We start from the raw sequence: 25,537 nt of genomic DNA, 5'->3' as shown, positions 1-25,537 counted from the left end.
GTTAGATTCAGGAAAATATAGAGGTTTTTCTTTACCATGCTGGGTTTAATATCCACATTGGCTATTTACACTGCAGGTATAAATAGCATTGTTGGCTTTACTAACACCTTGATGCTAATAGCATCTGTGTCTATATAATTATTGAGATCTCCTGGAAGACTTTGATTGTAGGGTTCAGTCTGATAGGTGGAGTTGGGCCAACAGGGGCCTGGTCTAATCTGACTGTCTGCTATACTATTAAACTCCCTCTCTCCCTTGGATTCCATTCTTTTGGTTTGATTAAACTGTATTTTAATTTGTTTAATATACTGTGGGGAATCTTTACGTGTTATTCCTGCAGTGATCGAGCAGCCTAAAGATGTACGTGATGATTCATCGGGGTTTAATCACTGCTGTATGAAATCCTCAGGAAAACATTATTTATAATTATGTGTGAGGAGGCCTAAACATCCATGACTGCACTGACCTGTATTGTATCCTACATATAACACTGTGAAGTCCTACAATACTTGCAGGTCTATGGAACAACTGAAGTTATGATCAGTGTTTTAGTGCCCCCTTGTGATTAATCCCAGAACATGAACATGATGTCACTCTAGCCTGTCAAATATCAGAAAATCACAATCACCCAAAACCCAAGGTGACATCTTCAAACTGCATATTTAGTGTGACGACCAGTGACCAAACCTCAATTATATATACATACATATATATATATATATTTATATTTATAATATAAATTTATAATTGCATAAAACAGAGAAAAGCAGTGAAGCAGCCCCTCACATTTGAGAAAGTGGAACCGTGAATCTTGATAAATGGTTGAAGTGATCGACTGATTATGAACTAATCATTTACTAATTTGGAATCTTTACTAGAATTTAAATTCAAGTTGTCTGGGTTTAAACAGTATAACTCTATTAACTGATTCACTGCCAGGTCAGTGAGGTTAAGAGGTTAAGAGAAGTTTTCAAAAATATTCCTTGATGACTTTTCCCCAGATCTACATTGTGCATGAACCAATGTTTTCTTAGACTCTGAAATTTAATGTTTTTATGCATCTTTCTAGCTAATATTTAGGGGGCATGGACAATAAAAATGAGACATGGGATATTTCTCTCCACATAAACAAAGTTTAAATTGCTGTATTATGACCAGATGATATTCAACACAGCTTACTGAGCCATACACAAAGTCAAAACTTTCTCCAGAGGTGTAGATTAATGAAGTAATTGTGACTAGACAGTAACAGTGTATTTTGCGGGCAGCAGCCCTGAAAAGACTTTTCACTACAATAAAAGCATCAAACTCCAACACAAATTCAGTTTATTTTATTGTTATCATCCAAGAAAAGCAAATAAATATCACAAAGAAAACCCATACACATACTCAGAGCTTCATATAATCCCAAATACAACTATACACCTGTGTGTAGGAGTTTCGTCCTGCTTTAGCTTCCTGCTCTGGTTGTTTATTCACATCTGTCCACGTCCTCGATTCTGTCCCTTCAGGTGTTAGTCCAAAGGAAGGCCTTGTTGTCCAACACACTGGCCAGTTTATGGTTGAGGGGGTGGTGAAATTCCCTGAGCAGGTCTCTGGTGGCTGGAAGCATAGGACCCAGGTTCCTGTCTGCTGCCCGCCGGGTGTTAGACATGGGCCGTTTGGTCACTGCTGCCTCCACCTGCTCTGACATAGGACCTGCAGGGACAACCGGAAGTTGATGTCTGGGTCCTTATCGTGACATTATTTTTCCTGTTATTTAAAAGACTTTAATATACAAAGATCATGTTGCTGTAGCTTTCTGGATACATACCTACAGTCAGGAAATCAAAAACTTTCTTGATCGTCCCTTTCAGGTTGGTTGCGTAGTCCTCCAGGCGAAGAACTAGAATCTGCTCCCGATGGAAAACTGTCAGCCAGTCCAGTAAGAAGACGATGTACATCCCCAGATTTAGCCTCACCTGTGGGGAGAAATCAAATCAAGTCAACATCAGGAGTGTGTGATGAGATTGTTTTGTCAGCTTCTCAGGTCAAAACTGAACTTTCAGTCTTAACTGTTAATTAAACATGAACGAAAGGTCCTTAAAGTGCCCTATAATGATAATGGCTTGTAAAAGTCAACAGCAGATGTACAGGTGGAAGACAAAATGATGTAAACACTACATGAAAGTAGAATTTAAAGGCTCAGTAAGCAAATCTGGAGACAGATAGCCTCATTCCCAGGTTCTCGCTTTTTGGGAATGACACTCAACAATCAACTATCTTACCAACCTGTGACTGACAAAAAACTTCCATTACAGGCTAGATTTTCTAAATCCTGAAAACAGAGCCAAGAGGAGGAGCTAGTTTTCTCTAAGACCACTTAAATTACATCATGCTTAAAGGTTATTATGGATCTTTTGCCCAGTGAACCAAAAATAAACAGCTTAGTCCAGCTTTAAGGGATAAACTGGTTAAATTGTTTTTTTTAGCCGATCATAATAATTAAGGATTGTCACGCTGTATTCCCTTGTTGCTGACAAATGCACAATTTACTCCTGTTTGAGTAACATTTGCTAAAAGTGTCCACCTTATTTAGGAAGCTATTTATCCATTAAAAAATACATCAGTATACACTTCTGATCATTTTTTAAAGATTTACATGTTCTATCAGAAGAACAGGCCTTGAGCTGAGTGTCACAGACAGAGAAGTTGGAAAGTATTCAAAGCACACTGCTGTAACACGTTGTTGGTTTTGTTCTTTTTCATGGGATTAGTCGACAATAAGAAAAAATATCACAACAACAAAGCCTGTTAAAGTGACAGGCCTACAGCTGGAGCTCTGCAATCAATACACTGATATGTGAGCTTTCAGAGTAACAACTACACAACAGCTCCAAAGAGACCAAGTGATTTGTTTCTAATGATGAATCGGTCAATATTTGTTCAGTGTAATGCACAGGTGTTACTACTTCAAAACTAATACAGTGGTGTCATGATTCTTCAAATCCACAATTTGATTCACTTTTCAATTTCATTTTTATTTTATTTTTACTACTAACAGCTATGCTGTTGTTGAGTCTATAGAGACAATAGAGTCGAGTTGTAAAGATCAACAGATTATTGGTTTAGTTTTATTCCCTGACAACTGTTTACATTTTCAAATTCTTCTTTTGAAAAATATAAAAGTTGCAGGCTATCAGTGAGCTACAAGGTGTCGTCTTTGAAGTGTTTTTTTTTCTTCAGACATTTGATGCACAAAAGTAGGCCATGGTGAAAGAGAAAAAAAAATAGAATCACAAATCCTGCTTTTGATTTTGATCAATTTTTGATTTTAGCTCCTTTCAATCAATTTTTAAAAGAATAAATATATAGAAACTGAAAACTGAAAGAGTTTTTGTATAATTCAATATTATTATATTGCCTTTTTTAGTACAGTTTTTACACCCCTTTATTTGGTTGTTTTTAATAAACGTTTCACATTTACACTCATGCTGCAACTTACATTATTTACATTATCTATTATTATTGTATTGCTCTTTATTGTAGTACCATTTTCCCATTTGTATTATTTTTTTGTTGGTGTTGCTGAGATATCAGGGAGCCAAAAAACTAAACTTTTGATCTCTTATACTTGTATACTGAGATGTAACAATTAAAATACAATAAAAAGTACTGTATGATATGCATGAATGTTATAGCATGCTTAAGGTTAAATCAGTAGGGGGAAAAAAATCGTCACAAGTTGAAACAAACGAGATTTATTTAATCCAGATGCACTGACACTATGAGTCCTCAGGAGGGCACCACAGTACAACACCACCCACTGACACTAAGACACCGTGTCATGATTCCCAAGAAGAGTGACACAAGCTTTAACAGATTTCGAAAGCCCTCATCTTCATGTCATCCATGACAAAAGAGTAAGCAGACAGACTCTTAGGGTGTTTTTCTGAATGTCTTTTGTTACGTTTGAGATTCTGTTTCTGTTCCAGTGGTTTCAGTTTGAGCCGATTGCTGCTTTTTACTGTAGTAAATCTCCCAGGATAACAGTGCTGTCACCTACATGTTTTGATTAGGGGTGACAACCGACAGAGCTCATAACTCAGCTCAGTCCTGTGGGAGCGCTGCCTGATAGGATAGATGCTGAAGGGTCTGAAGTAACCCAGGGCAACAAGATGCACTTCAAAGCAACAGCAGTCATTTACAACTTGGAAGACTGGTAGAAATTCTCAAAGAAGAAATTAGGTGTTATTTATAATTAAATTTAGGTGTGAAAGCTGTAATTATTCTTACAACACTAATTCCAGAAAATGGACACCATGTAAAACAAACAAATACAGAATGCCACAACTTACAAATCATTTTTTAACTTCTATTCAACTGAAGACAATACAAAGACAAGATATTTCAAGTTAAAACTAATGGACTAACAATCATGGCCATTCAAAGATGATTTTCAGCCCTTCTCCAGATTCTGACTCTTAATAATATTTGGGGATTGTAGATGGTGAAATCATCATTAAGAAATGTTTGTAAACTGCCCACACAAAGTAGTGAACCTCACTCCATTCATGCATTTAATACTCAGACATGATACCGTCACTTGTTATCAAGTAACCTGTTTGCCTTTTGAACGTCAAACAGTATTTTGAGTTCTGCAACTTTCAGTCTTTTGTTGCTCCTGTCCCAACTTTGGTGAAACATGTTGCAGACATCAAATTCAGAATGGGTGTATATTTACATAAAACAATAAAATTTATCAGCTTGAATATTAAATATTTTTGTACCATATTCAATTAGATTTGCAAATTGAATTGGGTTTCTATATAAACTGATATTCAGCATCATTTCAGCTTACCGGCATGGCATTGGAGAGGCTGGTGTTGTAGGCGCAGGAGCGAAGAGACCTCTCAGACAGGCAGGACTGAAACAACTGCAAAGACTCTACGACCTTCTGATGGAAGTCTTCTGCTGACTTGTTGGCCATCTTAAAGTACAGGTAGTCTGAATACAGTCTAGGAACAGAAAGAAACCGAGGTGTAAGCCAGTTGGAACTGCAAAAAGACATTTTGCTGGACGGACAACTTGAGTTACTGTTTAAAACAAATATGAGCAACAATGACAAATTAGAGGAAAATCGCTCAGAGGAAATCCAAAGTAAATTCTTCCACCACAGAAAAACACATCTGTATCTATGCAGGCAGATGTGTGGATGGATTTCTCTACAGTACCTCTCTACCGGATCTCGAAGCATGATGATGATTTTGGCACCAGGTTGGACTGTGTGGATGAAGTCTTGGGCTAGGAATGGAGGCTCTGTCTCCTCCCTGTCTCCGTGAAGATAGCTCCAGGCTTGGTTGTCCCACATAGTGGATGCACTGGCTTCACCTGTCAAGACATTGACAGTCTTAGCCTCAACTTGGGTAACAACAGTTCATTTAAAATGCAGCGAGTAGTGCACACAGTCAGGCATAATAATGTAGAGAAGTTGAGCTGAACTTCAGGACAAAATATGCAAGAAATGTTGCGAAACTTTCCTCTTCTGGGAACATTATGTTTTCATAACCCTTGAACAGATTTGTCACAGTGCAGTTGCAACCTTTTAGATTTTAAAAACTAAAAGTGCCATTTATTATCTGTAAGTGTGCAAAATCCAAAGAGTTTGTTTCACTTCAGTAACCAAAGCCAAGACAGCAAAACCTTCTTATGAGCATATTTTCATGGGAGAAAACCTGCAAAAACAAGCTAATATTAATGATTTCTTTCAAAGGATCAAAGCTACTTCACTCCAAAAATGTAATTTCTTTAATTCTTTGTGTATTGAATGATATTCTCCATGGTCTTTTAGGCCCAGGAGAGAAATGTTTGAGTTATTTATATTCACAGACGCATGGAGAGTGAATAAAGGTGATTGTGACAGCACCCAGAGGCGTTTGAGGTTTTGTGTACACTTCTGAAGACAGAGAATATCTGGAATAATGTGAGCACCAGTGTGGGGCTCCTGAGGTCAAAGCCACTTGTGGAGAATCCACTCAAAATGAGCAAGACCCGACAATCAAGGAAAGCGAGACAAAAGAAAACTGTCATTTGAATTGTGGTCAGGATCTAGTCGTTTTGCTGTTCAAAACATCTCAGAAAACATCAAAGGAAAACTTTAAAAGCAAGAGATTCTTCCATCTGATGCACAATGGACGCTAACAATACCAAATCACAACCACCCACACTCACAAACACTTTCACATGTGTTCACCTGTTATGAACTGGAGTACGCGGTGGTCTCCAGATGAATTTCCACTGATTTTGTCTTGGATGTTGTGGGCTGCCAAGTCAAACAGATCCAGGTAATCTTCCACAGGAAAACTTTCCTGGAAGCCATCTTTGAAACGGATGTAACCTGTAACCCGAGGCACAACAAAATAATACTCATTATGTACTCTTTCATACACTTCTTCACCGTAAAATTCATTTAGAAATTGTATAAACTTTGAATCAGCTTGAACAAGTCGAATAAATAGTGTTTTTGTCAAGTGTACCTGCACATAAAAAGAATTTGATTCCATTTGTTAAAGTACTTATGAACAGAGAACACGCAGACACCAGACACACAGTACAACAGTTATACAACACATTTTTTTACATACTGTTAATACACAGCACTTCCCGCAAGTGGCTCACAGATAAGGCTCTCCAGTGAAGAGAATAAACAGAGAATTGTATTATGAAGCAGCAGCAGAAGGTTATTTTTCTGGCTTATGAACTAATTTATCACTACTTGTGGACATTTTTATACTGCTGAATTGGAATTTGTTGTCCAAAATGATATGCTCTTTGGATTTAATTTTGTTTATAAATTCTGACTGAAGAGTTTAATGTTATTAAAATTAATTTGTGTGTAAAAGAAAACTAGAAAAAAATGTACTTAAAATCAGTGGAAAGCTGACATGAAAAGATGATCAGCTGTGTTTGCTAATTTCATATTTACAAAGCCAAATTTAAATGGAAGGCAACAAGGAATCCATGATCTTGAAGACCAGACTGTTAAATGTTATTAAAAGCAAGTAAACTGCAGCAGATTACAGTCAGTTCAGGGGCAACAGATTCATAAACTGGGAAAACCATTGTTTTACTGCTAACTATACAAATTACTACTAATTAATCCTGTTTACTTACGTCCTTTGTGAAAGAGGCTGTAGGGCACACATCCAAAAAGCTTTTATAGGTGCTGGATCAAAAACCAGCTTGACGGCAGCAGTCACAAAAAAAGATCTGCACATTGTATTGATAGCTCCCAGCAATTCTAACTGAGCAACTCTTCCATCTAACTAGACAAAGGACTCTGTTAGATGGAAATGTTGCTCAATTAAAATTGCTGGGAGCTACCAGTACAGGGTGTGGATCTTTTGTCTGATTCTTTGATACAGTCTATTCCCAGGATAAATGATTCCTCAGGATGACGATAAACTTTGGCATAAAAGTTTCTCAAATAAAACACAGACTGAACATCCGGTTACTCTAAAGGACGGCAACTAACTGTTCATATCTGTGCCCACATTCACTAGGCTGGCTTTACTACACCATAGCAACAACATAAACAAATGTTGTATATGTGATGATGCAAGCGTACTCAAGTACAAAACAACATAATTATTGTGAAAGCTGACCAGCAGGGAGCGGGGAGACCAGACAGTTGCACTCAGGCGTGGTAAAAAGCAATCGTGCCTACTGTGAAAATACCCTCCGTCCAACCCCTGATGACTCACCGAAGCGTTTCCTGGTCCACCAGTGTGGCTCCTTCATCGTGTTGTACTTGACCTCCGGGTGCAGCAGCAGCCTGTGAAACAAGTCAGTAGTGCCACACTTTGGTTGGCCGATGATGTAGAAAAACGGCAGGCAGCGCAGACGAAACAGTTTGCCTTCTCTGTGGTGTAAATGCTGGTGGAAGTTGGTCTGCAGGTGGTCACACACAGTCTTGAAACTCTTTGAGCGCAGAGTGAAGAGGTTTTTCCTGTAGGGGTCAGTGCTGAGTTCACTGGAGAACTCCTCATACCAGCAAGGGCTCTTGATGTCGGGCAGGAAATGACGAGGAATCACAGAGAACAACTGCAGAGAAGATATTAGATGTTATTAGACAATACAGACTACAGAAACATGGTAATTCATGATTTGGAGGATATTATGTTCCATTTTGTTCCACAATTAACTCCTTCAGTATCTAAAAGGTCTTTCACAGAGCACAGCAGCTATTTACACCTAGAATTAATCTAATTTACACAAGTGATTACAAGTTCTCCTGACTTAAAGGTCCAGTGTGTAAGATTTACAGTGATAATACAAATGGAATATAATATTCATAAATACGTTTTCATTAGTGTATAATCACCTGAAAAAAAAGAATCATGTTTTCATTACCTTAGAATAAGGGGTGGAGGAAATAACTGATTCTTAGATGCATCAAAATTCACTCTTGAAAGATTATTAATTGATGCACAAATGTCAATAATCTCACATTTAAAACTCAATTCTCAACATTATGATCACTTGTAGCAGTTTTCACAGATGTTCATCCAGGCTTAGCCTGGGACTAGTCAGAGTCACTGGACTCGATTGAAGAAAGCGATGGGGAGTCAAGTGGACTTTGTTAATATTAATATTACACACATTAGGCTATAATGCTCATTTGGCTCATAACGCTAAACATAGTGATATACAAGAAACTGTTGAGTTTCTTGTCTTATTTGTTTGCTAATTTATCAAACTGTAGTCATAAAAAGCCTGGTTTTCTAGCAATTCTTAACAGGCTATAAATTGAAGCCACTACGAGTTATTTGCCTAATAAGAGTTCAGAATTTAAACAAAAGACACTACTGTCTAAAAACCATATTGACAGGAAAGAGGCAGCAGAGAAAATCAGCTGGGGCAGCGAGGGTGAGGTATGAAGGCCACCATGGCTTCAGGATATATAATTTTTTGATGGACGTAAGGCCAAACTGCCATGGCCTTGATGGGCTCCATGAAATTCGTGACCTGTACAAGGTGTTTGTAATCTATCAAGCTCACCACTAGTTGCCACTAAATTGTATGCACCGGACCTTTAAAAAGTATAGGGTCATAACACGATTTTTGCAGCTTTGCATCACCTTCAGTATTTGACCATTTATTACAACTAGTGGCATTATGTTGCTTTCAAAACTCAGTTAGACATTCATTCACACCACTAATTGGTACACGTATGTACTGACTCACTACCACTTTAATTGTGATTTCCAGTGTAACTGCCAGAGTTGCTGATGCTTTAGTCATAAACACTCCAAAATTATATAGGATAAAGTGGAAAAGTATGATGAGAATATACAGCAAACACATGAGAATGACAGTACATTAGCACACAGCGGTCAGTGGGCCCTTAGCAACACTTAATGAGACATGTAACCTGATATTTACCTAACTGCCCTTACAAACTCGGTCTCTAAAACCATTACAGTGAAGCAACACCTTTGTCAGTGCCAACATACACTGGTCATTATGAGCTTATCCAAACAGGCATTTACTGCAGGGCTGATTGTAAGGTGCTTGTTATTTGCCAGACTACTTCTGAATAATCATTTGCCAGCATTAGCTATACCATTTTTACTTACATGGGAGTCTGTTGCAATAATGTCCTTCTCATCAGGCACCTTCCTGGGTGTGTATTCCAATTTGGAGCTGATGATTCTCACCAGCAGTTTCATGTCTATTAAATTCTTTTCAGAGGAAGCTTCAGCTGCCGCCGTGCCAGTCAGGACAACCACAGGTCTGAACTGTTCAGATGAGGGATTGAACAAAAGTCCTTTCTTGTCCCATGCCAAGATGTAGGAAGCCATGATGAGGAACGTCAGCGTCAAGCCCATCAGGAAGCTAACCACTTTGACTTTGGAGATGCTCCGCAGGTTAGTCAGTGACAACAGGGGAATCCACTTAACATCCAGATTTTCAGAAATGTCTGTGTGCTTAAAGTCAAAAAATGTCCTGACAGGCCTTTTCCCATAGTTCTCAGCCATGGGCAAGCTGTGGAGGCTGTAATCGTGGTCCATTTGGGTGTTGCACCCATATTTGGAGTCTGACAGTGGCATAGTGACATAGAAGCAAAGTAGGCATGAAGAAAAAGGAGCCGGGAAATTAGTCTTTCAAAGGAGGTTGTGTGTCCTGATGTGTCCATTCATCATAGTTTGTAATCCGCAGGTCATCATTTGTCTTCATTTCTTACACGCTCCCTCGTCTTCAGCAGGGCCTCCTGTAAATCAGAAACAGTTGTTAAAACATGGCACATGGCTTTTTTTGCACTAAAAGTGCAGCCGTGTAGCTTCCTTTGAAGTATTTCAGTCATCTCCAAGAAAGGTGGTATGAACATTTTTAATATTAGGGTATTTGAGGGAGCCTCTCTAGGGAATCTGTGTGTGAATTTCAAACTATACCACCCTCTATAGCACAAGTCACCTCTAAGATGTTCGAGGTCGGCAGCAGAGTGTGTGTGGTCCATTGCTGTATGATGAGGGCTATATAGCACATGCAAAGACAAGCTCTACCAAGAGACCTTCAAGGTCAGAATAATAGTTACTCTGTAATTCAAAACTAAGAACACATGATTATTCTCTGTGAGCTAAAAGCCCACTGAGAGCTCTATTTTCTTAACCTGGAAATATTATTTTCAAGATCAAGGTTTTTCACAGAGAGAACCGAGTCAGGTATTGATACAGGTGGCACACGCAGTGTGGCAAGTGCATGCATTCTGTTTTCTTTTCCCTCCACATGAATAATAAGAAAGTAGGCATTGTTATTTCTAGGGTCTAGTGGTAATAAATTCCAGACATCGAAGTGTAAAATGTTTTTAAAGCACTTCTCTGACACTTCCTCTCCGCCAGTCACGTATTTCTTTTTCTTTTGTTGCAGAGTTTGTTAGATTTAATGATCCCACTGGACCAGGGAATGAAATCCTGCACCAGTTCTATTGAACTACATGAAGCATTCTCTAATTTTACACTGCTGCACAACAGCAGCCTGTTAAAGTATTGCCACAAAGACATGATGTGACTCAACATGTTCACACTTACATCATTAAAGGTTCAAATCCAGAGTATAATGGAATAATAAGGCCCCTCCACCACACTCAACTTGATTTTGTTCCATGAAAGTAATTCAGTCATTTCCAACAAAAATATTTGATTATTGACTGTAAGTTAATAATAAACACCAATCAGCTCACAACTATTTAGTTGTTGGATTGACAGGGTGACCATCTGCAGATGTGGTTGGCAGGTTGCCATCATATCTGTAAGGCAAACTGATCCTTTAACCTACTGTAGCTGTTACTGATAGCAAACTCCAATATTATTGGGCAATGCTGTGAATTAGATACAAGCTTGAGGAGGTTTTCAGAGGTTACTGGCTGTGTTGCGAGAGAGCTGCTGTGGGAGACAAAGGCCAAAACTCAAATTTTCATAATGACAAAAACCTCACATCCTTTTTGACATTATCAAAGTGTTTTGCATGAGTGCAAAAAGGTGCCAGGGCAGTTAATATGAGGAGGGGACAGCACTTGCTTCTGTGTATGTACACTAACTAGATGTAATGTTGTCAGATCAATTCAGATTAAAGGCGTCCTCATGTTTGGTCTACTCATCATGAGAATTATTACTTAGTCTGTAAAAACAGTTGAATTGTGTTTTCTGTAGCTCTGGAATTTACTTAACTCTGAAAAAATAAAAACTTTAAGACTGGGTTGGGTTTAATCCAAGGTTATTTCTAATCAGAGTTTAGCAAAATTATATTTAAAATGAGATTATAATTTCAAAATTAAGCAGAGCTCTGTTGCTCTCTTGCTTACCCAAATTAAAATAAAGATTTTTTTTTTTTTTTTTAATTGTGCGCTGTCTGGACCTGGTAATTAAAGCACGGGATAAACTTTATTTTTAGCTGCTATCACAAAACATCAGATTGTTTGCTTGCCAATTTAACAGTTGAAAAAGTGTGACATTGTTTGTTAGCTAAATAAAAATTGACAAACCTTAAATTGTTTGCAATCTAGCTAAAATGTTAACCTGTTACATTGTTTCCAGGATAAAAAGTTAACAAAACATGTTTTCTATCTAGGTAAAAAGTAACAAAAAGTTATATTATTTGCTAGTTTAAAAATTCACAGCCTATGTTTGCCCTCTCATCATGGCCTGACAGATAAGCTCCAATTTCTCCTCCTTTGAGAAAAACTTGAAGGCTGAATTAATGGAACAATATGGCAAAATAAAATAACATTAATAATGGCCAACAGCACAATAAGGAAAAAAGAGACTTGCTGGCAGCAACTGGTAGACTGTTTTTAAAGAAGAGAGGCGTCATAAAACTCCTGGGGTTGTGTCTGTCCCTTAACTTTCTTCAAGGAACTTTATTATTTTTGTTCAATTTGTCTAAAAACAGTTACTTTAGAAGTTAAACATCCTCATGTGTACATTTAAAGTTAATGCTGGATTACATTTTAAATTGGAGTTTAAAGTTTGGGTACAACAGAATTAAATTGATTCTAGGCTTGGAGTAAACATAACATTTAAAGGAAATGTTTTTTTCTTTATTTTAAGCCAGTCTGGTGCAACATAATTTAAAGTTAAGACATTATTTAATCAGGTTTAAAATTTAATCTTTGTTGGTGCAACCTAGCCTAAGACATTTTCAAAAATCATGATGATGGAGTCATTGTAGGATACACACACCTTACTTCTGACTTGTGTATGTGTAAATTTGTTCTTGCCATGCTTGCAGTCTTCTCTGGTCTCTGTTTTTATGTTGCAACCGTACTATAAATTGTGGGTTACTCAAGCAAAGTCTGCATCAGTGCAGACTTGCTAAATGTGCTCGAAGGGCTTAAAAAGTCCACAAGAAAGCCCTCTCACCCTTGCAGATTTCATAATGGGACAGCTCTGAGCCCTTGCAGACTTATCAGGAATGCATCGCAATATCTGCACTCCTGCGTGGGTAGATGCTGGGGTTTGGGCAAAGAACTTATTTTGATCCCTCTAGAGGTGGTGCAGGCCTAATATAACGAAGTATCAGTAAACAGAGGAGGACAGTTTAAAATACCAATGACACCACCTGCTAAATCTACAGTCCAGTAATAGTTTAAGTTCTAGTACTAGCCCTGATTCCTGCCTTTCCTATTTGTTTTGTATATGGAAATGCATTTATTTTTCTAAATGTTGATGTTTTATGCTTTTTATAAATATATCAGTGATTGCAACTGTTTTCTTCCACAAGCCTTTGCATATCTTTCTCCTATAAATCCAGGTAATTGTTATCCTCTCTGTTCTCTGTAACTATTAATCTATTATTCTCATTAAAGATGAATGCCTAGTTTGAGGAAAAACTCAAAGTGTACAAGAAGAGAGAGACTTGGAAATGTGACAGACCATAAAGAGGACAGTGAGAATCAAGGGTAAAGTGCGGAGTGGGGAAGTGAAGCTGCAGAGATGAGAAAAACAGTGTGAGAAAGAGCAGGAAAGACAGCCTTTAGACCCCCTTTGGACTAAAAATCGATCTGTGGTGGGAAGCAAACAGCGGGTGGGATTGACTGAGATGAAACCCCATCATCACAATCCTGCTGACTCCAGATAAAAACCTGCATTCATCACTGCATTAGATGCCTTTGTTGTCGTAAAAGCACAAAATGCCAAGAGTGATCTAGTATCAAAGGCAGAATGTTGTTGGTGCAATGTGTTGGGTTGTTGAGTGTTGCATGTTTCTTTCTTGTCCCATGCAGCTTCTTTACTGGCAACATCTTTATCATCTGTAGCCCATGTACTCAACAATGCCAATTCAGCCTGGCTACATTTCTATATTGAAAGAAATTGTTCAGAAACAAAGAAACATGGATGGAATTTGCAGAATTGTAAGTGGAATCAAGCACACAATTGTTAAACAGTTGTCCTGTCTGTCCAACACAAAATCAACATATAAAAATAAAGCTGGGGGTTTTCATGCTTGGATATTGATGGTCTCCACATAATTCATCCTAATCTGTTTGGTGACTCTGACCTTTCTGTGACCGCAACTATCAGGCCAAAATTTACCACTCATAGACACAAAGAAATTTCAAAATAAAATGGGCAGATCGCCATGGAATTTAGAGAGCACAGCTCTGCTCCCACAGGCTGAATTATTTTCATTTTGGATACTCAGTGTTCCTCTTTCCTCAACCTCAGGTCAAAATATCAACTTTGCACAAGATATCCAATGAAATAATGTGCAAACTGACATGACATTTGTTCAAGGGTAACTACTTGATATTAATTTTAATTATGATGTTAATTTACTATTCTAGCTTTTTATTTCTAAGGCTACCCTTAAGGTCAAAATTGCAAAACTTCTTACATTTCATTGCAATTAATATAAACCCAGGTCTCCTCTCAAGATAATTAATAGGCATATAAATTCCACTTCTCTGCTATTCACATACAACGTCAAACTATGGCCGTGATTTTTTTTCTCAACACAACTAACCAAATCAAATAGGAAATTGCATCTCTTCTTTTGCATCTCTAACTGTGAGTACACGATAAGTAAGTAGTGGTCAATTATTCACTCAAATTCATGTAAGACATGACATCTTTATCACACATACAGAACCGGCATCTTTCAAGAACTACAAAGGAGAAAATATTTTTTATTTGTGTGTGGTTTTTTTTTTACTTTACTCTTTCTGTTGATCCTCACAAAGGCTATAGTGAAATACAAGTTCAACTGTTTTGTAGTAACAATATGTTCAGATGTGATAATGGCTGTCCATCACATCAGTAGCTTGTGGCTGTTGCATGGACAAACCATGAAGCTCATTATTTTTAATTAGCCCCAGCTGGACAGATTCTACAGCTGTGTGTCAAATTTGGAATTCAACCTTTTGCGCTGCTGATGAATATTAACAGTTACTACTGTCAAACTACAGGCCAGCGTCTTATTCCCTCTCCTTCTCATCCTTCCTCCTTCAGATAGAAGACAAGGTGACAGTATATTAAATCTTGATAACATTTAATATGACATTTCAGATTTCACATGGGCTCTTATGCATCTGCTTGATTTGTTCACTGAAATTCTCTTCGGGGTGTTAAATGCACGCTCCTTTCTCCTGCTTTGTACCCTCTAATTTATCTGACAAAATGATGCCAATCAGCCTCAACCATTTCTCTGCTGCAGATACCAAGATACCAACTAAACAACAAATCAACCTCCCTGCAGAGCTCCTCCACAGTCAGAATGCTGCATGCTGTATGCAGATGTACAGCTTTGTTAAGTATCAACATTATGAAAGAAAGATGATCCTCTGTGACCATAAAATCACTTAAAGAGAACAGGCAATCACTTCCAAAAGCAACTATTCAATGCACACACATATTCTCGCCTCTCCTGAAACATGTTTTAATCATGTCTTCATGTTTATAACTGTGTAAACACGTTCTGACCTTGTATAGTACATTCTGTGACTGGGACTTGGCTGAATCCCAGCGCTGGGAAATGGGAGGCACAAGAGAAACCAATGCCACAAAAGGAAATAGAACAGCCTCCCTGTTGATGGGGAAGTCAAACAAAGACGGATGGGCTACCAAACCGCAGTAATAATAAAAACTTCGTGGATGAAAAAGAAATCAAAAGTCAAAGTAATTTGAAGAACAGAAAACAACGATTACCCCCTGCGGGGTAGAACTCAAGAGATCAGATTTGGCCCTTTTTTTTTTACAATCTGATTATGGATGAAATCTTGGCAGGAAATCTAACAGCTCCGTGAGAGCAGAAATATCTCAGGAAGTGGGCTTCATCCGTCTCATGATGCGGGTCTAGTCCTCCCCTTCCTTTTCACTTCCCACAAAGAGAAGTGATGAGCGGGTTGATTTTCTGTCACGGGAATGTGATGTTTGTCTTCACGGGAATCTGAGTCCTTAATCTGTGCAATAAGCAGGCTGCCAGAGCGACGGTACAGTCTAAACAAAACAGACGTGTGCTAAAAAAAGCACCAGAAATATTAAACCCCTTCTTTAACAGTGGTTTCTGCCCTGATCGGCCAGGTCACTACAGTCCACCTTGACATCTGGAGCGCAGATGTGGTCCTTAGCTCAACTGTGTATTTATGCATGCATGTAAGTGTATATATCTACATGCATAAGCTTGCCTAATAGCAACAGGTTGTTTACTTTAGCAGCGCTTTAAAACCAATGTGACATTAATATCAAGCAGAGAACCTCTGAAGCTAGTCCTGTTTAATGAGGACAAGAGGAAAGGACTGGGCAGTTCTGTAGATGAGAGGTGACTCTGAAGTCTACCTGGGTGGGCACTGCAGCTTTTTGCACATATTACAACCTGGGTCTCATTTTCATAGTTCTGGCCTTTGCCTCTATCACCAAAGTGATTGCTGAGATCTGGCATCAAAGCCAGACAGTCAGACGGGTTTTGTAATCTTATCTAAGGCACTTTTTCTTAGGAGCTGAAGCCAAAGTTCAGGTAATATTCCCTCATTGCACAGGAAAACAACAATGAGCATGGTAATGTTGAACCAGGCCGTCAGACTGTAAACTTCAAGGAGCTATTAAGAGAGGTGAGCGTCATGTTCCAGGATGGCGCTCTATTCATTCCAATGAAAGCTGTTCACCAGACACAAACACAGAAACATGTTTTTGATGTTTTTTTCAGCCCACAAAGCATGGATATTACTGGTTGGTTCCACCAAGCACGGCATGTCTGTGTCACAGTTCTGATCCGTCCTCCGCATGGCTGCAAGCCCCACTAGCAGTGTTTCAGAAGCATTTCAGCAGCGGAGTGTTTTGCCTGCCTGATTATGTTTACTTGCTCAGATTTTGTTGATGAGGTCCTCTTTCCTTGCCCTTTGTGCCTCTAACATGGATTAGCAGACTACGTGGTTAAAAAGTTTCTTTTCTGTCTTTATGATTGTGAATCTGCACAGGGTCTTTTATTTTGAAAATTAACCAGATTCTCCCTGCCTTTTCTGTGCCTGACTTCCTGCCCATTCGATCAGCTCTGTGCTAATTGATGCAGCATCCATCAAAAATAGACTCAGTGCTTATTTGAAGTGGAGCGGAGCGGAGAGCTGCCTCTGGGACACACCGAGGTGCTGCTGGTGGAATCACAAGCATTGTGTAGAATGACTACGGACAGCTTCATTCGATGCGGTGGTGATGGAATTCAGCCATTAGAGCCCTTCCCTGGCTGAGCTAGGTGACTTCCCTGTAATTCTCAAAAACACATCAATCGCACTGTGAAATAATTGACTTTTTCATTCTATTGGACCCACAACTTATTAGGATAGTACAAAGACTCACTATCAACTTTGTGACATTCAAAAAATGCATGCTTTGTTTTAAGTAATTTCTTTTGTAATGATTGTGCATGGAATGAAGGCTTTTTTAGCCAGCAGACATCACATGACCTGCAACTTCAACTGTGGCCACTAAAACAAAATCACCTCACAGTGCAGCACTGACTTTGGAAGCTAAGCAAACTGTGATGGGCTTTTATGGGGTAAGGTTACTGTCAAAAGATGTGTGCATGCACATATAAAAAATTGTTCACATATTAAAAATGTGTGCATGTTAGTCTATAATTGTGCAGAGCTGATGGATCTGCAGCAGCAACCTTGCTCTATTCAATTGCAGCTCATAAAAGATTAATCATTACGAAATGTAATGCCGACCATTTGGAACTCGTGAAACTTGATTCCGGCGAAATTAGGTCTGGGATGAAAGAAAAACTCACTGTCGGATTATAATTGAGGTTATGGAATAAAGTTATGAGTGTCAATAAGTTTTTCTTCTTTTTTTGTGATCATGTTGTGTCAGTTTGTGGTTCTTTTAAATCTCTTTGATGTTGTTTTGAATCTCTCTGTGGTCTTTTTGAGTCTCTTAGAGGTTGTTTTGAGTCTCTTTGATTAATTCGTATGCTCTAGTAGTCCTCCTGAGTCTCTTTTAAGTTTTTGTGTCACTGTGGCTGTTTTGAATGTCTTTGTGCTCACTTTTTCTGTTCGTAGTTGTTTTACATTTCCTTGTTGTTGCTTTGAGTCTCTTTTTTGGCTATTTTGCATCTCGTAGTAGTTGTTTTAAGTCTTGTGGTCTTTTTGTATCTCTCTGTCATTGTTTTGAATCTCTGTGGTCTTTTTTTGTCTCTTTGTCATTGTTTTGTGTCCATTTGAAATGATTTTGTGTCTCGTTTGTGTCTTGTAGTTGTTTTGAATCTCTTTACAGCAATTTTGTGTCTCTGCCATGGTTTTAAATTTCTTTGTGGTTGTTTTTAGTCTGTCTCTTTGTGGTCTCTTTATGTCTTTGTGGTTGCTGTGCACTTTTTTGTAGCCATTTTGAGTCTCTTTGGTCATTTAAAGTTTGTGTGTGAGTTGGTTGTTTTGAGTCTCTTTTTGGTTATTTTGCATCTCCCAGTAGTCATTTTGAATCTCTTTGTCACTTTTGGACGCTTTTTCTGTCCTATGGATCCTATGGATTTTTTCAGTGTGCATTGGGATATGGGGACTGTAAGAGTGTCAAACTAAAGCTTCATTCAGTGGAAACCTACAGTGTTCACACGACTGGTTGTGTTATTTGTGTAATATTTGTAAATTAGGGTTCTGGTTTGTTACAGCATGCATTTTTGTTGGTGTTGTTGTAATAAGTATGGTATCATAATGTATTTTATACTGCACTGACATCTCAGATCCATGTACTGATCCAGATTTCATAGTGTGATGTTTTCATGACAGCAGTCTGGGCTTTTCTGGAGTTGATGGCGCTGGTTTAGCTGATCAGGAAACACACAGACCAACTGCAGAGAAGCTGCATGTGGAGGAGACTGTTGTTAATGATGGAGTTTATTACAACAGTCGAAATTAACATGATGGTTAATGACATCGACACCAACCAGATGCACTTATAAAATTAAACAGCTGTATAAGGAGGCCTAAACGTAAAACAGGAGAGTCTGTGTTTCTCTGTGAGAAACTTTCAGATCTTCTCACAGCAGAGTGAACAGGTGAGGGAGGAGAGGAGGGCAGACTGATCATTAATCAATCACTGATACCGTCGTCCTCTCGGGCTGATTAAAAAATAAAAATGCCAAAATTGGTGACAAACCAAACCTGGGTGTCCACACAAATAAAGTCTTTGTGTGAAACACTGCAGAGTGTAACATCGTGCTGTTTAAAGACAGTCTGCTGTCATTAGTTTGACAGAGAGGCAGAGAGGGTCGTGTCTAGAAGGGAACCCTAGACCCGCGCGATCGTGTCGAAAATCATGTCATGGTGCCGTTGTTTTTAATGTGGCGGGCTGCCATAAATTAAACACTATTCACTGAACCACAGAGAGTCACTGAAACACTGATCACTGACCTGCTGTGATGGAAAAAACACTCACATTCTTTACTTAGGTATTTTTACATTGTGGTATTAGTGTTTTTATTTAATTACAATTTAAATATTTTGCATGTTATTGTTTCCTTTTTTGAAAAATCTAAATTTTTTTTATTCCTGTTGTTGTACTTTAATGGTATTCTTATTGTTATTTTTTGATGACTAAATACAGACCTGCAAACTCATAAGAGGAGAAAAAGGTGGCATGTTGGTAAACCAGTCCCCTGTCCTCTGGGGGTCTGGGAGCGTCTGTCCTGCTCCAGAAGAAAAATGTTGTGATTTTAACATGTTAACAAAACATTCTGGTGACTGTTTCAGTTAAAGAGTTAGTTCCATCTTCTGTTTGTGGTTTCTGCATAACATTACTACCTTTACTTTTACCTTTGTGCTAAAGTAAAGTAAATACAGTAAAAGTAAATCTACATTAAAAGTAAAGTTACTTTAATGAGTATGTTTACTTCGGCAATTTGTAGTCAAATCATGCATAGATTATGTATATATTTATGTATATTTTCTCTGTGAGAATACAAATTTAAAACTTTACTAAATTACAAATACGGATTGCAGTTTTATGGGTGGGTTTTCTTCATTATGGATATGAATCTGACAACTGTGAAATTACTGTCAAAACTACGTCACGAGGTCACAGGCATTATGTATCGTATTATGTATGTATATTATGAACATTACATTGATTCTACAAACTGCTGCACTGTTTCTTTTTTTTACTGATAGGCTGAGTTATATTTGCTAATAATATGTTGGGTTCATTTTTTATGTGTGTTTTCATATTTTAATAACTAAACCCATCATTTAGATCGTAATGTAATCTAATGCAAATCTAAGGCTAACCTTGAGTTTGTTAACGATCTGTCAGATCATCTGACTGCTTGTGTTCCTTGATCAGTCCCAGATCTCAACATTTAACTTGATGAGTAGAGTGTTTATAGGTAGAGCACAAATCTCTTCTTATGATTATAAAATGATGATAGGCTACATAACTAACTGCAGTGGACTAGCAGGATCAAATGCTTTTTAACACAAGATTGAAGAGAGATGTTTATCTTATAGATTTTTGTTGATAACTCCAGTTGATTCCAGTCTTAAATGGCAACAAAACAGCATGCAATTCTTCTTTATTGGACCTCAAAGATGATGAACCACAGCAAAAATAAGCCAGTTATATCTGAGCAAATTAACTCCTCTGCCTGATCATGCTATTCACAAAAGTGGCAAAGTCTTGGCTGGGGCTTTCGAGAACAACCACAGCTTGATCTTTTCCACCAACCTGACACATGTATCTTCTTGAGTAGCTACCAGGAGTGCATGTGGCTGCCGATTATGCTGATGACAAATGCCTGAAGACAGAACCTGTCAGCGCTGTTCAACTGCTGCTGCTTTTGATTGTGTGTGACGACCGACTACTGGAAATCCTGTTTGCGCACACAAAACGTTGCCACATGACGTGTAGCAGCTTGATCTCACTTGTTGGATTTCTTTATTAACTCCTGTGAGCCAAAAGCTGTTCACACACTCATTATATACCAACAAGGTGTGAGAGATGGAATTCAAAAAAGCATGGTAAATGAATAATTCTAATTATAATTAGACTGTAATTACTATGTGTCATGAACATAATAATTACACCTTATGAATCACTCATGACTACTATGAATACATTTCACTTTGAGTGCTGCCTGATCCCACATTGTAATGCGTTTATACATGAGGGAAAATATTTGTCTTGGCTGATGACTCATTCAGGATTACAGCAGCACATATGCAGCAGCTAATTAAAGACATGTTGATTTGTTAAATCTTGAACTTTCATTGTTGGTTTTAAGCTCTTTGGAGGTAAGATCTTATCTCAGCTAAAGATTGCAGTCAGTGTTTCAATAGTGAAGTTAAAATGTCGGCTAACAATTGTTATCACATCAGAATAAACTCAGTTTCTTGGCTTGAGTATTGATGCCACATTGCAAATAAACATCATTTGCTTTTCATTAAAAACCTCCTACAATGAAATTTCTTTTTACCATGTTAACATGTCAGTAAGGTGTTTTGTGCTAGAAGACACATCATGAGCGAAACAGCAAAGGTATAGAGTTACATCAAAGTCATTTTAAAGGGATAGTTCGTATTTGAAGTGGAGTTGTGTGAGGAATCAATAGGCAGTGTACTACCTACAGTAGGTGGTAATACATTCAAGCCCAGTTTGGAGAAGCAGAGAGGAATACTGGTGTGCGAAGCCTGGCTGTAGACAGAATCTGCAGCAAAATGTATTTTAGCCACCTAAAAAAAAATCAATATCAGTATACTTACAATATTGTCACTTTTTTTACCACCAGACAGCGTTTTTTGAACTGATATTGATTTTTTTAGGTGGACCTTTTTCTAAGTAGCTAAAATATGTTTTGCTGTTGTTGCCACTCCACAGCAGTTCATTGCTTAGCTGCCTACACCAGTGATCTTGCTGCTTTTCCAAACTGCTGTGCCAACCGCCAACTACTATAGGCATTACATTGACTATTGATAAGTACCTCATACAACCCCACATAATCTGAACTATCCCTTTAAGGCATGAAAGGATTTTGTTCATGGAAAACTTAAATATGTAATTTTGTGGAAGTACGTGACTTTTTGGGGGTTTAATCAACACCAGTAGAGGAGCTCCAAGTGCTTCAAATGGATGCATTAACTTAAATTTAAATTGTATCGCACCTTACAGATAAAGTTTATTTCATTGTTGTGATGAGTGCAAATTCAACCTCATTCAAGCTCAGTCTTAAAGTAGAAAAATGACAGAATACTTTTTAAAATCAACTGCTGTAAAGAATAAAGCTGCCGGATACAACTTTAGAAAATATGACATTGAAACATCACATCATCGGATGGAAAAAGACAAAACAAACGAAGAAAAATCCCTGCGAAAAACATAATCCATCAGGAAAATTACTCAACGGCAGGGCAGCTCAAGCAGAACAACAAGGGAGTGACAGATGCTGGTTAAAGTTTGACTACATTGAATAGTCCTCTCTAAAACAGTTTTCATGTAAGAGATAAAGCAGACGCAATCTTTCGTTACTGAGGATTGTTATCATCTGAAGTTAAAAACTACCAACTCTGGAAATAGAAACTGGGAGCTGTTGCCAGAACACTTAAGTATCATGCAGTCCTCCCACATTCCTAATATGCTCTGTTACTGGATCCCTTTCTTCCATTTGTGGTGGACCCCCAGAGTCCAGTCTAAACAATCTGATATGGTACAACTCTCCCTGCTCATACTTTCAGCATTACCTAAGCCTGTGAGCATCAGCACTTGCCAAAAGAAGCATGGCTTTGACATCTCACTGGCTCCAGACATTTGTTCCGCGAACTCAGGGGGCAACCTAAAACCTTCCTGCCCTGTCGAGCAGGCAGACTGCAGGGCTGGGTGCAGCAGCTGAAGTGAGCTCTGGCTTCGGTGTGTGTGCAGAGATATGGGGTGTGGAGAGGTGCTCCAAACTGACACTACATCTCTGTCCTCTCGCACTCTTTCACCCTCCAATTAACAATAAAATACAACTTCAGTCATTTGAAAGCTGCACAGAGGCGGGTTTGTCCAAAGGTCATCTGCCTACCTGTCAGGACCTGCGTTCTGCACCCTGCAGCCGCTTTAATAGACCACGATGGGGGGAACAGGGGAGGAAATTGACCAAAATGTCAAACAGAAACAGTGAGCGCACAAACATCTCATACATCAACAGATCACTCGCCCCAGACTTCAAACGAAAACCCCAGCAATGAGCTGGACAAAGAATACTCACTCACTTCATGGTTTGTTTGCTGGGATGCATGAGAGAAACATCTAGGCATAATGGAAGGAATTAGCCATGGGAAACCTGTTAAATACTCAGATGCTCCAGCTTGTTATGTTACAATAAACAGAATAATAATTACAAGATAAGTGCAAGACATTGGGAGCATGTGTACAAATGTTTACAGAGGTTTATCTTTGGCTCATAACACACAGTCCTGTTTGTGGTTGAATCTCGGAGGGCCTTTTACCCCCCAGAGACATGACACTGAGATATTCTACAGCTGTTCAGAGAGGGAGAAAATTCAACCAGGAAGATGTTAGTTAAAGCCTTACACACATATTATCACTTTTATGGACTTTATTTCTCATTTTTGACACTTACTACAGAATTTGTGCAGTGCTTTGATTATGTCTTTATCTTTCCTACTATTTCAGTTAAATTTAGGCTGTTAATGGGTATTACTGTCTATATTTAGTCACAGTTTCACTACTCCACTATCAAACTGTCAACAGATTATAACAACGTTTCCTCTGAGACTAACGAACTGATAAAAAGCTGAATTTATGGCAAAGCCTGAAACATTTTTAGTATCGAGATGATGAACTTTTTATCGATTGAACAAAAACGTAATTTAGCTCTAAATGCACCACAAATGTCACAGAATCATTTCACCTAACTCTTTTTTAAAAGATCAACAAATACAGGCTACTCACAGTGGAGTTGAGTCGGTTTAATCCACGCTCCTCCGGTGTGGTCGCTCACGATCCATGATGACCAACGAGCTGGCAGGTGTCTGTATGAAATCTTCCCTGAGATAAACGTGGGTGTATCCTCAGCAGGAGCGGAGTTCATGTTGACAAACACGGGCCGGGTTTTTGTCGCGGAAATGCGAGACTTTCCGGAGTCTTCATCTGTGTGTCTGAGCTCCTCTGCGCTGAGCTGCGCTGCGCTGCGCGCACCACAGAGTGGAGAGGAGAGACCGAGTGAGGGGAGGTGCGCATGTGGAGGAGCAGCGCAGGAAACACAGGCAGCACCATCAGTTTGAGCTACACTTCAACATCGACACGCTTTCATTGTCGAGGTCTGACGAGCCGCTATAATGAATGGTACATCAGTTTAAAAGAAAACCAACTGATGCCAGCTTCTCCTTCCGGTCACTGTGAGGATTACCACAAAAATGGAGGCGTTTAACGACCTCGCTTGATTAAAAGTTGTCCTAATAAGGGAAATGCTCCAACACACTTGATGGAATTCAAGAATCAGGAGAAGCAACAGTCTTGATTCCCTAGATAAACGTCTATGACATAAAATGCCTGTATTGTTTGTGTATTATTTCATGTGCACAGTTTTTGTTAGAAACAGTGGGAGACAGCACATCAAAAGTCTCGATGCATTTATGGTATACTTACCAACTTTGAGTTCTCAAAAACCATTTCAAAACCAGAGCTGAGGTTAATGGGTTTCTTTATTTTTTGGGGGAATTTGAGTTCCATAGACTAAATACATATGTATTGCACATTTCAAATTTAATTACAACACAGAATTAATATTTTATAATTGGTTTACAAGGGTATTGCTCCTTTCTTTCCAAACATTAGGTAAGAAAAAATGGTGTGAAAAGTTTGTCATACATTGTGAGAAATTGAGGGCAATGAAAACATGAGTCTTCCTGGAAAACTGGACGGGTTGGAAGGTACACACACACACACACACACACACACACACACACAGACAGACAGACACGCACACACACACACACACACGATATACAAGAGTTGTAGATTGTAGATAAGAATGTAACAGGTGGGAGTAAGTTATAAGTCACAAGCAAGTCCCAAGTTACTGTCGTGAGAATCAAGTATGTTGCCAGGTTTGGAAGCATTGCTCTAGAAATCACTTAGTCATTTTTCAAAAACAAAATGTAAAAAAATACAAAATATTCAGTTTTTTAAAAGTCCAGTTTTTTTTTTAGCAATCTTTCTCAAGTCTAAGCCAAGTCTCAAGACATAAATAACAAGTTAAAGTCAGGTTAAGTCTTTCATCAGTGTTTGTCAAGCAAGTTTCAAGTCCCCCCCCCCCCCCTTGCTATTTGATTCTGACTCAAATCCACCACCACTGGAATGTAATGTGTGAGCTATTTTGGATTTAATGACTAAAATATTATTTATTGTTTATTTACAGTTTAAAGGACCAGTACACAGGAGGATCTATGTTGGTCGTGCAAAATGTGAAAGGCCACATCTTGAGCCAGGGTTTGGTTTGTCCATTCTGGGATACAGTAGAAACATGGCAGACTCCATGGAGGAGGACCTCTGTCTGTTGTAGATATAAAGGGTTCATT

The 25,537-nt window shown here is 38.5% G+C and overlaps 1 protein-coding gene across 1 annotated transcript; it reads right to left on the bottom strand.

Annotated features, from left to right (window-relative positions):
- Positions 1 to 1,316: 1,316 nt before the first annotated feature.
- On the bottom strand, positions 1,317 to 24,237 carry LOC146315530 (carbohydrate sulfotransferase 15-like). The gene is made up of 8 exons (XM_084736347.1): positions 23,910 to 24,237; positions 9,618 to 10,252; positions 7,743 to 8,082; positions 6,233 to 6,376; positions 5,214 to 5,370; positions 4,841 to 4,997; positions 1,814 to 1,961; positions 1,317 to 1,698 (listed from the first exon to the last, which is right to left on the bottom strand). Exons 2-8 carry the CDS (start codon positions 10,089 to 10,091, stop codon positions 1,508 to 1,510), a joined length of 1,611 nt encoding a protein of 536 aa, XP_084592473.1. The 5' UTR covers positions 10,092 to 10,252; positions 23,910 to 24,237; the 3' UTR covers positions 1,317 to 1,507.
- Between the last annotated feature and the right edge of the window lie 1,300 nt (positions 24,238 to 25,537).

This window comes from Lutjanus erythropterus, chromosome 14 (assembly GCF_056507025.1).
Source record: "Lutjanus erythropterus isolate fLutEry1 chromosome 14, fLutEry1.hap2, whole genome shotgun sequence".
NCBI classification, from domain to species: domain Eukaryota; kingdom Metazoa; phylum Chordata; class Actinopteri; order Lutjaniformes; family Lutjanidae; genus Lutjanus; species Lutjanus erythropterus.
The sequence above is the reverse complement of the archived record's forward strand: the minus strand, read 5'-3'. Positions and strand labels throughout refer to the sequence as shown.